Raw genomic sequence first — 13,394 nt, forward strand, 5'->3', positions numbered from 1 at the left:
GTGGTTTGAGTATCTTAGAAACTGTTGATCTCCTGGGATTTTCATGCACAACAATTTCTAGAGTTTACAGAAAAACAAACAAATACATTCCGTTTTAACAACCTGGCCTTATTAATGAGACAAGTCAGAGGAGAATGCCCAGAATGGTTCAAGCTGACAGGAAATGACAGTAATTCAAATAACCACACATTACACAGTAGAATGCAGAAGAGCATGTCTGAATGCAAAACATGTCAGACATTGAAGTGGATGGGCTACAGCAGCAGAAGACCATGAATGTACACTCATTGGCCACTTTATTAAGAAACTGGTCACTGAGTGTATGTAATATTAAGATGTTCCAGGTGTGTCTGTTTTAATGAATTTACTGATGACATTACAAGATAAAGAATGACAGCCAAATGTGTGCTATTGGTGCCTGGGAGGAACAATAACGAAACTCTCAAACCTCCAGGTAAGTCTGAGTTCATGGTAGGAGATTGCTTAAATGAGCTCCATGGAACAATACTCCTACTTTCAGTAGCAGAGAAATTTCAATTTATTGTCATTTGGCTTCTCTGAACTAATTTGCATTCTATACTTGCAAGTTTAGATTGTGAAAACATTTTGGTTCTGTTTTTTCACAATTTTTAATCTATTCAATATATGTATATTGTATAGAGTATACTGAATAATATTTACTTATTTATTATTGTTATTTTTTTTCTTCTTCTATATTTTGTACTGCATTGAACTGCTGCTACTAAGTTAACAAATTTCATGTCACATGCCAGTGATAATAAACCTGATTCTGATTCTGGTCTTACACCAGGGCTACCAACGTACTTTAATCTGAGCTGTCATGAATTCATTACATGCAAATTCCAATCTGATTTTCTGGTGATCATTGCCTATGGTCTATTTTCAATCTTGTGTATCTCGTCCCCTTTCAACAACAAATTAATTGAGCCAAGTACTTCTGATGGATGAAATAGCAGCTCTTTCTCCCTAGTCACGGTAATCAGTCCTGAAGCTTCTTCAGTAGATAATTAGAAAGGACAATGCAACGAAGAATCGATAGCCATGAAACCTTTGGATTGAGTGTAGAGGAAGAATCTCCAAGGTTAAGTGAGGTTCTGCCAGCAATTGTTTGCTTTCTCTAAATGGATATATTTCCTTCTGTAGTCTCATTTCTGAATAAATGAATATGAAACACTGTTAATATTATTTTTCACAATACGTTATTTATTTTGTATAACTTATAGTAAGTTTTATGCCTTTCACAATACTGCTTCAACAAAACAACAAGCTTCAGAACATACTGTATATAAGTGATAATAAACCTGATTATGATAACCTGCTTGAGTTACTTCAGTGGAAGAAGATTTAGATGAGAAATATAATTGATGATTTGAAATTCTACATAATCATTTCCAAATAAAATACACAGTAAAGGCTCCAGCATATAAATAAAGATTGACAGCAAAATAAAGTGTGAAAGCTTTATTCTTTTTTTCTCTCAATGACTATAAAAGGAAATTTATTACACCGAAATGTTGATGGTACAGTAGTAAAACAACTGCTGAAGGATTTTTCCAAGGTCTAGATTGAAAGTGCTACAGACAACTTGCTGAATGAACTCAGCAGGTCATGCAGCATCTGTGGGAGGAAATCAATTGGTGACATTTCAGGTTCAAACCCTGCACATCCAGGCAATTTTAGCTGGGAGTAGAATTCTTGAATTTGCATTTTCAACAAAACTGTGGCTGTCATTACACAAATGTGTCTGATCTTCATTTTGATGTTTTTAGCATAATTATATTTATCTTTCTACAGTTTTCAGTCCAGATTAATAGTTCTCTCCCTTCCCCATCAAGAGATATCTATTTCTTAAAGAATTCAAGGTTTGATATATTTTTTTAAAATTTCAACTGGCAGTGGATTTAATATGGACTTCATTCAACTGCTAAGTCAAGCTCCTGAAATTACTATCTACATCAATTCCTTTAGATCAAAGGAATTCCTTACAATACAGAAATTAGTCAGCTGATTTGATCAAATAGCATAGTGCTTAGTGTGAAGCTATTACAGCTCGAGGCATCGAAGTTTGAAGATCAATTTTAATGTCAACTGAAAGGAATGTGTACATGCTCCAAATTGAATGCATGAGTTTTCTCCAGGTCCTCCAGTTCCCTTCCGCAGTCCAAAGACGTACTAGTTAGTGGGTTAATTGGTCATGGTAGATTGTTCTGTGATTGGTTTAGGGTAAAATTCGGGGTTGCTGGGCAATGCAGCTTGAAGGGCCAGGAGGGCCTATTCCACATTGTATTTCTAAATAAAATGAAATAAAAAACCTTTTGCATATCGCAAGGAACTTCTTATAAAGATCTATCAAGTAAATGTTTACACAAGTGGAGCTAATTTGCTGTACTTGGCCAAATTATGCAATAATATCAACAACACAGATTCTAAATACTGGATCATCTACTTGGCCATTGAAATGATGCCATTTTCATCTATTACCAAATGTATCCATATTGTGAATAATATGTTCTGCTTCTAGATCCACCCTTTCAACATTAAGACTATATAAAACAAATCTAAGGATAACACGCCATGCATAATAAGTAATAGCCTTTATAATTACACATAGTCTTGAGATTCTGAAGATATACGAATAATGTACACAAGCAGAAAGGATAACAAATGCAAATGATAAGGCAGAGTGCATCTTGCTTCTTGAACTTTGTCCAAATAATATATTTGTCTTTAGATAATGACATATGTCACTGCTTATTTCAGTTGCAAATAGAGGGAAATATTTGAGATGATGGTTAATATTTATATTTTAGACACAAGCAATGTATTCTGATAATGGAATAAATTCTCTACAGAAGTAATGGTTTTGGGGCCATAGCTCTGGGACTGTGTGAATAACCATTATTGCCCTATCATTCGCTCTGTAATTGCTTTAAATATTTTAATGGTTTATGAAATTGTATAGTACAATGGAATATATGCCTTCGACTTGCTCTTGAATACAAACGTACAATGAAGATGCTCTTCTGAATCAGGTAACTATTAAACAACGATAATAGCCATGAAATCTCACATCTGTAATTCACAATAGCTGCTTGGAGCCTTTGAGATTTTATCAACCAGATTTTGTGTAACCTGCAGCTGATGAATATAATTTTAAACTTTCATCTCAAGTTCACAAACAAAGCATCAGTACTATATTTGTAACTAAATTAATCCCCAAATTGTTTTCACTATTTCAGTATGTGACATCAAGTTACTCTTAGGATGTTATTAGTATAATTGGGTGACCTAGCAGTTTGGTTATTTGTGAAGAGAGGGCTGAAGGCTGAGACAAGATGGTCTTTGATCCAAGATAACACTGAGTAGGGAACTTTGCTGAATTGTGACTCAGATCTCCTTGTTTCTTATTTTTTTAGATTTGTAAAGATTGCTTTGTGACAGAGAGGGGTTTAGGGTCAGGTTACAGTCTAGGGACAGGATTTTGGGGAATAAAAGGCCAGGGAGGAGGTTAAGACTTTGTTTGGCATTCAAAGGCTAGCTGTGTAACTGGATGTTGAATGTTGGACTGGCAGAAAGAGGAAAAAGGCCCCGCCAACAACTTGGCAGATTCCGGAGTCAAAGTTCCATGTGGGCTTGAGGAGAGGAGTCCAGTCATCCGCGGGATTCACAAATTTATATGACTGGAGCTGAAGCCCAGTGTTCAGAGTCCCATGATCAGTGAGCTAGGAGTTTGAGGCCTAATGTTCTGTGATTGAGATGTCCTGGGATGAATGCTGAGGATCAAAGCTCGGGGGTCAAATCAGAAGTTGAGGTCCATAGGTCAAAGCCAAGTGTGCAGATCTCTGTGAGTCCGCTGGAGAGGTTAAAACCTAGTGTCTGCAGGCCTGAGTCAAAGTCTGCTGGCAGCTGAAGGCTTGTCCTCTGATTAAAGCACTGTGTATACACATGGAGGTAAGGGAGGAACAGGGCTTGTTTTTCTGTTGTTGTTTTGATGCTTGTTTTGTTCTATGTTGTTCTGCCAAGCATTGTCAGCTTGCTATGTTGGCATTGAAATATGTAGTGACACTTGCAGGCTGCCCCTGGCACACCCTCAGGTGTGTTGGTGGTTGACATAAATGATGTATATCAGTATACCTTTCGATGGACTTACTTGGGATAAATAAACCTGAATCTTGTACCTTGACATGAAGCCGGCACAAAATATCACACTGCAGACAGACAAAACTGTAGAACCATGCTCTGTTAAGAAGGTTGCAATGTATACAGCTGAGTACACTGAAATAGCTTTTCTCATCTCAGGCTTTTGTTGTCACCGTTTTATCTTACATCAGAGAAGCTTGCAGTACGCTTTAAGTTAAAAGCAGCAAAGCAATTCTGCTGTAATAATGAAAGTCCCATTTTTTCTATTTCTTTAAATGTTGAACATTTTCTAACTATAGATGATTTTGAGGGAACCATCATCTTAAGTATTTCTTCTCTTGGAATATCTATGGAACTCAGATGTCTATTGAATGTATCCAGTTTTTATGACCAAACGAACTGCACAGGTCCTGGAGCTGCAATATCATGGTGGTAGTAGTTATAGGGTTTATAATCCAGAGAGAAATATTGAAATCCTGTTAGTGGAATGGTGGGATTTTAAATTAATTAATTTAATTAATTAGGACAAATAATAAGCATTATCATCATCATCATAACAGTTTTTTTTTTGCAAAAGCTTATTTCGGTCACCACTGTTCTTTAGGAAGTAAAAACGAGTTTTAAATATATGATCTATACTTCAGCTGCAGATGAATGGTATTTAACTGCTCAAGTAACTGGTGGCAAAATACAACAACAAAGAATGCTATAATTAACACACAAAATATGACAAAGGCAACTCTAGTCCACAATATCCTCTGTAGTCCCTTGCAATAACATCTGGGGAAATAAATCAAAATTAGAAGAGTTATCACAGCACTGATAGAGGAGAAGACTGGTTGGTGTTTAACTGGCATCTTATTCAATATAAGATGTCCCATATCGCTGGGAGGTGGTGGTACAATTGTAAACAGTGAGAATTATGGTCTTCAATAATGAAGTTGATCTCAGGTTAAGCAGGAGTAAAGAATTATCATTCACCACTGCTTACTGATTTTATTTTTAATCTTTAAGTTTCCTCAAATGTTTTTTTTTTCTGCTTCAGGTGATTAAGTTGACTGTTGTTTATACTATTTGCTGCTTAGTAGCACCTTTAATGTGTATGAGATCACAACTATACCAAGATCACAACCATATCAAGTTTTGAATAATATGATTCTTACTTCAACTGAGACATGTGATATTTAACTATAGATGCCTGGAATTTAACCCCCCGAGTAAGTGGTAGCAAACTGCAATAACATTCAATGTAACTCTGCTCCAGTTCAGTATCACCCAACTGGAGCATAGAGGTATAAAATTATCCTAGCCTCAACCAAGCTAAATTCTCAGACCTCAGCCAATATAGGTGTTGTTCAATTCTGCAAAGCACTATACACTCATCACTAGTAGGTACCTTCTGTACCTAATGAAATGGCTACCGATTGTGTGTTTGTGGTCTTCTACTGCTGTAGTACATCCACTTCAAAGTTCAACATTTACATTCAGAGATGCTCTTCTGCACACCACTGCCATACCACAAGGTTATTTGAATTACTGTTGCTTCCTATCAGGTTGAATCTGTCTGGTCATTCTCCTCTGACCTCCATCATTAGCAAAGTATTTTCTTCCTCAGAACAGCTACTTATAGATTTCTTTGTTTGTTTTTGCACCGTTCTTTGTAAACTCTAGACATTCTTAGGCATGAAAGTCCTAGGAGATTAGGATACTAACTGTTTTGTTAGTATTCTGTCAAGCACTAACAAATATTCTATGGTCAAAGTCAATTAGATCACATTTTTTCCCCATGTTGATGTTTGGTCTGAACAACAACTGAACCTCCTGACCATGTTTGCATGTTTTTATGCATTAAGTTGCCACCACATGATTGGCTAATTGGATATTTGTGAACAGTTGTACATTCTGAAGTGGCCGCTGAATATAGTGTGATTTATTTCACCATTTCACAGGTGCCTCACTACACCATGCAAAGTGCCTATAGAAACTTACAGTATATCACAGTAATGATACAAAGGGAATTATACAAGGATGCTGGATCTAGTATGATAAATGTGGGGTTCATTTATTACTGGGCAATATTGTTCCCTTCTAATATTACACTTCATTGCCGATGTTGAATCAATACTGAAGACATGTTTTTATCTCCATTTTAGCCAAGGAAATTGAAGAGGAAGAGGAATATCTGGAAATCTTTATGATCAACAGGTACCAAGCAGGTGCTTACCAATGCAGAGCTGCCAATGAAGTTGCTTCTCCTGATGAGAAACAAGTCCACATCACTGTCAATTGTAAGTTGTTTAGAAAACTTTTCTCTTTGATCCTTCTTATCTTCTGAAATGAGACATAATCTTGTCTATGCTTAATAATTGATTAGCACGTTGTTGCCCTAAAAATAGAACTGATTAAGTGAAGTATTAAAAAGACGTTTTTTACAGCGTTTGATAGCTTATATTCATCAACTTGATAACTGCAGCAACTCACCCAAAAATAGTGACTAGAAACATAATTAAAATTCCTATAAATTAATATTGCTGAATCTGATATGAATTATACATGATTTCCTGCTATTGATCAGCCTATAAAGAATTGATATAATACATAATTGTTCATTCTGTTAGATTTTTTGATGTACAGAGTTCTGAAGGCCAACTAAATCTGGCTAATTATGAATGATAGATCTGATAATAATGTGAAACATTACCAGTACAATCAGCATCATGGTTAGTATGACACTATTATAGCTCGGGGTGTTCTGGAGTTCAGTTCCAGCGCCATTCTGTAAGGAGCCTGTAGAATGTGTGGTTTTCCACAGGTAACCTGGTTTCCTCCCACAGTCCAGAGATGTACTATGTAGATATATAAATTGTAAGTTGTCCCATTATTAGGTTATGGTTAATCTGGTTTGTTGCAAGTTCTGCGGCATGGCTCAAAGACCCCACTCCATGCTGTATCACTAAATATAATTTTTAAAAATAATAATAATGCTGCAAAAAATTACAGCAGTTTTTCAACTACCCTTTGCGATCCTTTCAACATTGCAATGGAGGATGTTCAATTCAATACATTTAATGTGAATATATCTTGGAAAATCGTGCTTCACCCCAGTCTGATTATTCATTGAGGTGTGGAGAAAATTATGGGCAAGGGATGTACAACTTGCAGGTCTCTGCTGCTATGAATCCTGGTTTTCTGTAAAAAAAAATCTCCAATGTTATTGCCAGGAAATTAGCAAAATCAATAAAAGCTCCACTGACTTCTAATTTATGGAAGTGGTAGCATATTTAAATGTAACTAATGATTATTTCATATTAAAATGTATTTAAAATAATTTGCATTAGCATTTACATCCCATAATTGAAATTTCTCATGTCCAGATTAAAAGTAACATTATTTAGCACAGTGGCAAGCAAAACATCATAGTATATTTGTTCATTTTTATTGCAGTTCTCCACTTCTGAATCCATCTTGCTTTACAGATGCTCCTGCTATTAAATATGCCCAAAGTGCAGACGTTGCGGTGGGCCGTACTGGGATGCTTCACTGTGAGGTTTCTGCTGTTCCACCGGCAGATTTTGAGTGGTACAAGGAAGACAAGCGGTGAGTGACCTCAGCTATGACAAGGTCCCAAACAGGAGATGAATTACTAAGTTGTGATGCGTGACATTGGAAATTACCTTGCATATATAATACTTTAAAAAAGAACCCAAGAGTATTTTCTGGGCTTTCTGCTGAACAGTGGAATGATCTTGAACTAACAAAAACCAAGGAAATAATAAAACACTTACATAGGTGTTGGAATTAAATTTCCTTTGAGAAAGTATGTGCCATGTAGTATATTGTTACGGTCTATTAGATTGGCTGCTTAGTTTTGTTATAAATGCAGTTTAAAGAATTTCTTCTTTCTGACAAACTTAAAACAATCTAATGCCTTTGTCCATGTACATGCATGTAATTGTGGACAAGCTTGCAGCGGGGTCTGGACCTGCTGGATAAATAGACTGTAACATGCCAGATGGAAATTAATACAGTTAAGTGGAGGTCAAATCAGAGTAAAATTTACACAATGAGTGGTAGGGCACTGAGCATTACTGTAGAACAGAGAGATCTGGGAATACAGATCCATAATTCCTTGCAAGTGGCATCACAGGTAGATAGAGTCTTTAAAAAGAGCTTTTGGCACATTGCTCTTCATAAATCAAAGTATTGAGCATAGGCCTTGAGATGCTATGCTTTAGTTGTATAGGATGTTGGTGAGGCCTAATTTTGAGAATTGTTACCTACCTACAGGGAAGATGTCAATAAGATTGAAAGAGTGCAAAGAAAACTTACAAGGCTGTTTACAAAATTTACTTGGGGGGCTTGAGTTATAGGGAAAGATTGAATAGGTTAGGACTTAATTCCCTAGAGGGTAGAAGAATGAGGGAAGATTTGATGAAGGTATGCAAAATAATGAGGGGTATAGATAGGCTAAATGCAAGCTGGCTTTTTCCACAGAGGTTGAGTGAGACTAAAATTAGAGGTCATGGGTAAAAGGTGAACGGTGAAATGTTTAAGAGGAACATGAGGGTGGTGAGAATATGGAATGAGCTGCCAGCAGAGTTGGTGGATACAGGTTTAATTTAAAATTTAAAGAGAAATTTGGGTAGGTACATGGATGGGAGGTGTTGTGACTGATGATCCCCCAAATGTTATGACTGTGAATGTTATGCCACTGGAGAGTCACTGAAGCTGGGGAATATAGAATTTTTTATTCAGCAAAAAAAGCCAGCATCATACTGCAGACACCTCAGTGAAATGGATGATTCTTGGTTAGCAATTAACCCAAATCTGCAGCTCCAGGAAGACCATTGTTTTTGGCTCTTTTTTTAAACTCAATCTACAATCCATAGTCAGGTCTGAAAACTGGTTGTTGTTGAAATTAATATTTGTTATATATCATCACTCCGGTGCACACCCTAACAGTCCCTCCTCTTGTCCATCCCAAACAAAAATCATTTTGATGCTTAACTGGGGATCTAGTCAAGTAGTGCAGCAAAAATACCTTGTAGTTTGGATCCTCTTCCCCAATTACCTATCATATCCCTATGTGCATCCACATCTACACTATCATTCCTGATGATTACCTACAAATCACTAAGCAGGAATTTGACCAACAGTCTTTAAAGTGCAGCTTTGCCCTTTGTATGACTGTTGCTTCCTTCCCTACTGGCCAATTGCAGTTTAATCACATTCTTTATCTTTGCCCCCCACCCACCCCCATTCTCTGATAGCTAAGACTCAACAGTGGCCTTTAGTGGTTACTCTCCAGTCAAGGTAACTAGCAAGGTAGCTGTATTAGGCTCGCAGGCAACAATTAAGACCCAAGCCTTGGCTCTCATCAATGTACTGGAGGGGTTGGGGTGGTCTCTATTCAAATGACTTCAAGGACCTCTCCCCGGTGGCACCCCCTTCTGGACTGTCTATTTGATCAGTAGCCCAACCACTGAAAGGGCCCAACTCATTTGTCTTCACCACCCATTCAGGATGAGAAGCCTGACTTCAGATGCTGTGTGTAATTTCTTCTCTTTCTCTGTCTGCCATGGCCATCGCCGTTATGGAACCTGATGTCCCTGCTGTAACTTAAATCCCTTCCCATCTATTTTCCCCAGTATTTTTTTCTTTTCTGTGTTATACAACTGATCACCTACCTTCTGCAACCAGCCTTCATTACAGAGTACAGTTACCGTTGTACTTCAATGTGCTATTCACAGCTCGCTGTCACACTTTCTCGGAGTCTTTTGCTTTTCCATTTGCTGTGGGTATACTTCCTTCGGGGGTGGTCAGGCCTGATACAGCCAGCTGGTATTCGTCACTTAGGTTCTCTGCTAGGACACTGTTATGTGGTAAGCTTGATCTCTTGCTGTGTCTGTGAGGGCAACAAGAAGGTGAGTCATATGGCTTAACTTGAGTCCAGTGTTTCTAGGAGTGTACACCAATACGGTCATCCTATTCACCTGGGAGTGAAACCTGTCATTTCAGTCAGTTCTCTTGCCATGGCTTGGTCACCTGGCTACGGAAGAGTTATCTTCTCTCCCTCTGGCTCTCTCTAATCTGCTATATGTTGTTGCTGCTTTGCCAGATCTCTTAATGTGTTACCCTGGTTAAAGTGGTCCTTCACATCTCCATCCTACTAATTTGACATTTGTAGTTTCTTCCTGTACTCTTGTAATTTCTGTTGCTTCTGGTCTTCTGCTGCCCTCTCACACTAACGTCTGTCCACTTCTTCCTTTTCTGCTCCCTTTTTGTTGAACCTTTACTTTAATCACTGCTACCTCTTCAGATTCATTATTGATACTGATGATCCAATTCCACTAAGATTTCACACCTCTAATAGACCTCCTGTGTACATCCATGGATAACCACCACTGGCAATAGAGGCTGCCGTCAGCTGTTTGCCTGGCCTCACCAGCTCTGTAATAAGGTCAGCAGTCAAAATCAGAAGGAGAGGGTGCTGCTGTGGATTCTGTTTGCTTTGGTGAGTGATTCTCACACTTTCCTCTTCTTTCAGGACACTGCCTCCAACCCTGGCCTGAGAAGCCACAGCTGTAACGAATCATCTCCTCAACCCTTCCATGTCTATTCCAGCAGTTCCTGGCCAGATGTCCTGCTTGCTTGCACTTTAATCAAGTCCTCTGTGACGTCAAAGCAGCTACATTCACTTCAGCCACTTTATGACTTCTTTTCCTTCCTCTAGTCTATCTCATGGGCTCATGATACTATCGCAGAGTAAGTCGATCCTACGCCATCTCCAAACCTAAAACTTTCTAGTGGGCTCTCAGGCCTTCCTTCAGCATTTTCATCCCTCCCTAGATTATCCAGTTCTGAATACTCCTCATACAATAGACAATAGACAATAGGTGCAGAAGTAGACCATTCGGCCCTTCGAGCCTGCACCGCCATTCTGAGATCATGGCTGATCATCTACTATCAATACCCAATTCCTGCCTTGTCCCCATATCCCTTGATTCCCCTATCCATAAGATACCTATCTAGCTCCTTCTTGAAAGCATCCACAGAATTGGCCTCCACTGCCTTCCGAGGCAGTGCATTCCAGACCCCCACAACTCTCTGGGAGAAGAAGTTTTTCCTTAACTCTGTCCTAAATGACCTACCCCTTATTCTCATAACATGCCCTCTGGTACTGGACTCACCCAGCATCTGGAACATATTTCCTGCCTCTATCTTGTCCAATCCCTTAATAATCTTATATGTTGCAATCAGATCCCCTCTCAATCTCCTTAATTCCAGCGTGTACAAGCCCAGTCTCTCTAACCTCTCTGTGTAAGACAGTCCGGACATCCCATGAATTAACCTTGTGAATTTTCACTGCACTTCCTCTACAGCCAGGATGTCCTTCCTTAACCCTGGAGACCAAAACCGTACACTATACTTCAGGCATGGTCTCACCAGGGCCCTGTACAAATGCAAGAGGATTTCCTTGCTCTTGTACTCAATTCCCTTTGTAATAAAGGCCAACATTCCATTAGCCTTCTTCACTGCCTGCTGCACTTGCTCATTCACCTTCAGTGACTGATGAACAAGGACTCCTAGATCTCTTTGTATTTCTGCCTTACCTAACTTTACACCATTCAGATAATAATCTGCCTTCCTGTTCTTACTCCCAAAGTGGATAACCTCACACTTATTCACATTAAACATCATCTGCCAAGTATCTGCTCACTCACCCAGCCTATCCAAGTCACCCTGAATTCTCCTAACATCCTCATCACATGTCACACTGCCACCCAGTTTAGTATCATCAGGAAACTTGCTGATGTTATTCTCAATGCCTTCATCTAAATCATTGATGTAAATCATAAATAGCTGTGGTCCCAATACCAAGCCCTGTGACACCCCACTAGTCACCACCTGCCATTCCGAGAAACACCCATTCACCGTTACCCTTTGCTTTCTATCTGCCAACCAGTTTTCTATCCATGTCAATATCTTCCCCCCAATGCCATGAGCTTTGATTTTACCCACCAATCTCCTATATGGGACCTTATCAAATGCCTTCTGAAAATCGAGGTACACTACATCCACTGGATCTCCGTTGTCTAACTTCCTGGTTACATCCTCGAAAAACTCCAATAAATTAGTCAAGCATGATTTGCCCTTGGTAAATCCACGCTGGCTCGGCCCAATCCTATCACTGCTATCTAGATATGCCACTATTTCATCTTTAATAATGGACTCTAGCATCTTCCCCACTACTGATGTTAGGCTGACAGGACAATAGTTCTATGTTTTCTCCCTCCCTCCTTTCTTAAAAAGTGGGTTAACATTAGCCATTCTCCAATCCTCAGGAACTGATCCTGAATCTAAGGAACATTGGAAAATGATTACCAATGCATCCGCAATTTCCAGAGCCACCTCCTTTAGTACCCTAGGATGCAGACCATCTGGACCCGGGGATTTATTAGCCTTCAGTCCTATCAGTCTACTCATCACAGTTTCTTTCCTAATGTCAATCTGTCTCAATTCCTCTGATATCTTATGACCCTGGCCCATCCATACATCTGGGAGATTGCTTGTGTCCTCCCTGGTGAAGACAGATCTAAAGTACTTATTAAGTTCTTCTGCCATTTCTCTGTTTCCCATAACAATTTCACCCAATTCAATCTTCAGGGGCCCAACATTGTTCTTAACTATTTTCTTTCTCTTCACATACCTAAAAAAACTTTTGCTATCCTCCTTTTTATATTCCTGGCTAGCTTGCATTCGTACCTCATTTTTTCTCCCCGTATTGCCTTTTTAGTTAAGTTCTGTTGTTCCTTAAAAATTTCCTAATCATCTGTCCTCCCACTCACCTTAGCTCTATCATGCTTCCTTTTTTTTAATGCTATGCAATCTCTGACTTCCTTTGTCAACCACTGTGGCCCCTTTCCCCCCTTTGAATCCTTCCTTCTCCGGGGGATGAACTGATTTTGCAGCTTGTTCATTATTCCCAAGAATACCTGCCATTGCTGTTCCACTGTCTTTTCTGCTAGGATATCCGTCCATTTAACTTTGGCCAGCTCCTCCCTCATGGCTCCATAGTCTCCTTTGTTCAGCTGCAACACTGACACCTCCGAGCTGCCCTTATTCTTCTCAAATTGCAGATAAAAACTTACCATATTGTGGTCACTACCTCCTAATGGTTCCTTTACTTCAAGATTGCTTATCAAATCCTGTTCATTACACAACACTAAATC

At 38.9% G+C, this 13,394-nt stretch overlaps 1 protein-coding gene across 1 annotated transcript in view; it reads left to right on the forward strand.

Moving 5' to 3' along the window:
• Positions 1-209: 209 nt before the first annotated feature.
• LOC132392165 (limbic system-associated membrane protein-like) overlaps positions 210-13,394 on the forward strand; it is an 87,599-nt gene continuing 74,414 nt past the window's right edge. Inside the window, exons 1-3 of the mRNA XM_059966014.1 lie at positions 210-454; positions 6,315-6,449; positions 7,638-7,758. Of these exons, the coding sequence (XP_059821997.1) occupies positions 391-454; positions 6,315-6,449; positions 7,638-7,758 (320 nt within the window). The 5' untranslated portion in view covers positions 210-390. The remainder of the gene's footprint in view (positions 455-6,314; positions 6,450-7,637; positions 7,759-13,394) is intronic.

Source organism: Hypanus sabinus, chromosome 4 (assembly GCF_030144855.1).
Source record: "Hypanus sabinus isolate sHypSab1 chromosome 4, sHypSab1.hap1, whole genome shotgun sequence".
NCBI lineage: Eukaryota > Metazoa > Chordata > Chondrichthyes > Myliobatiformes > Dasyatidae > Hypanus > Hypanus sabinus.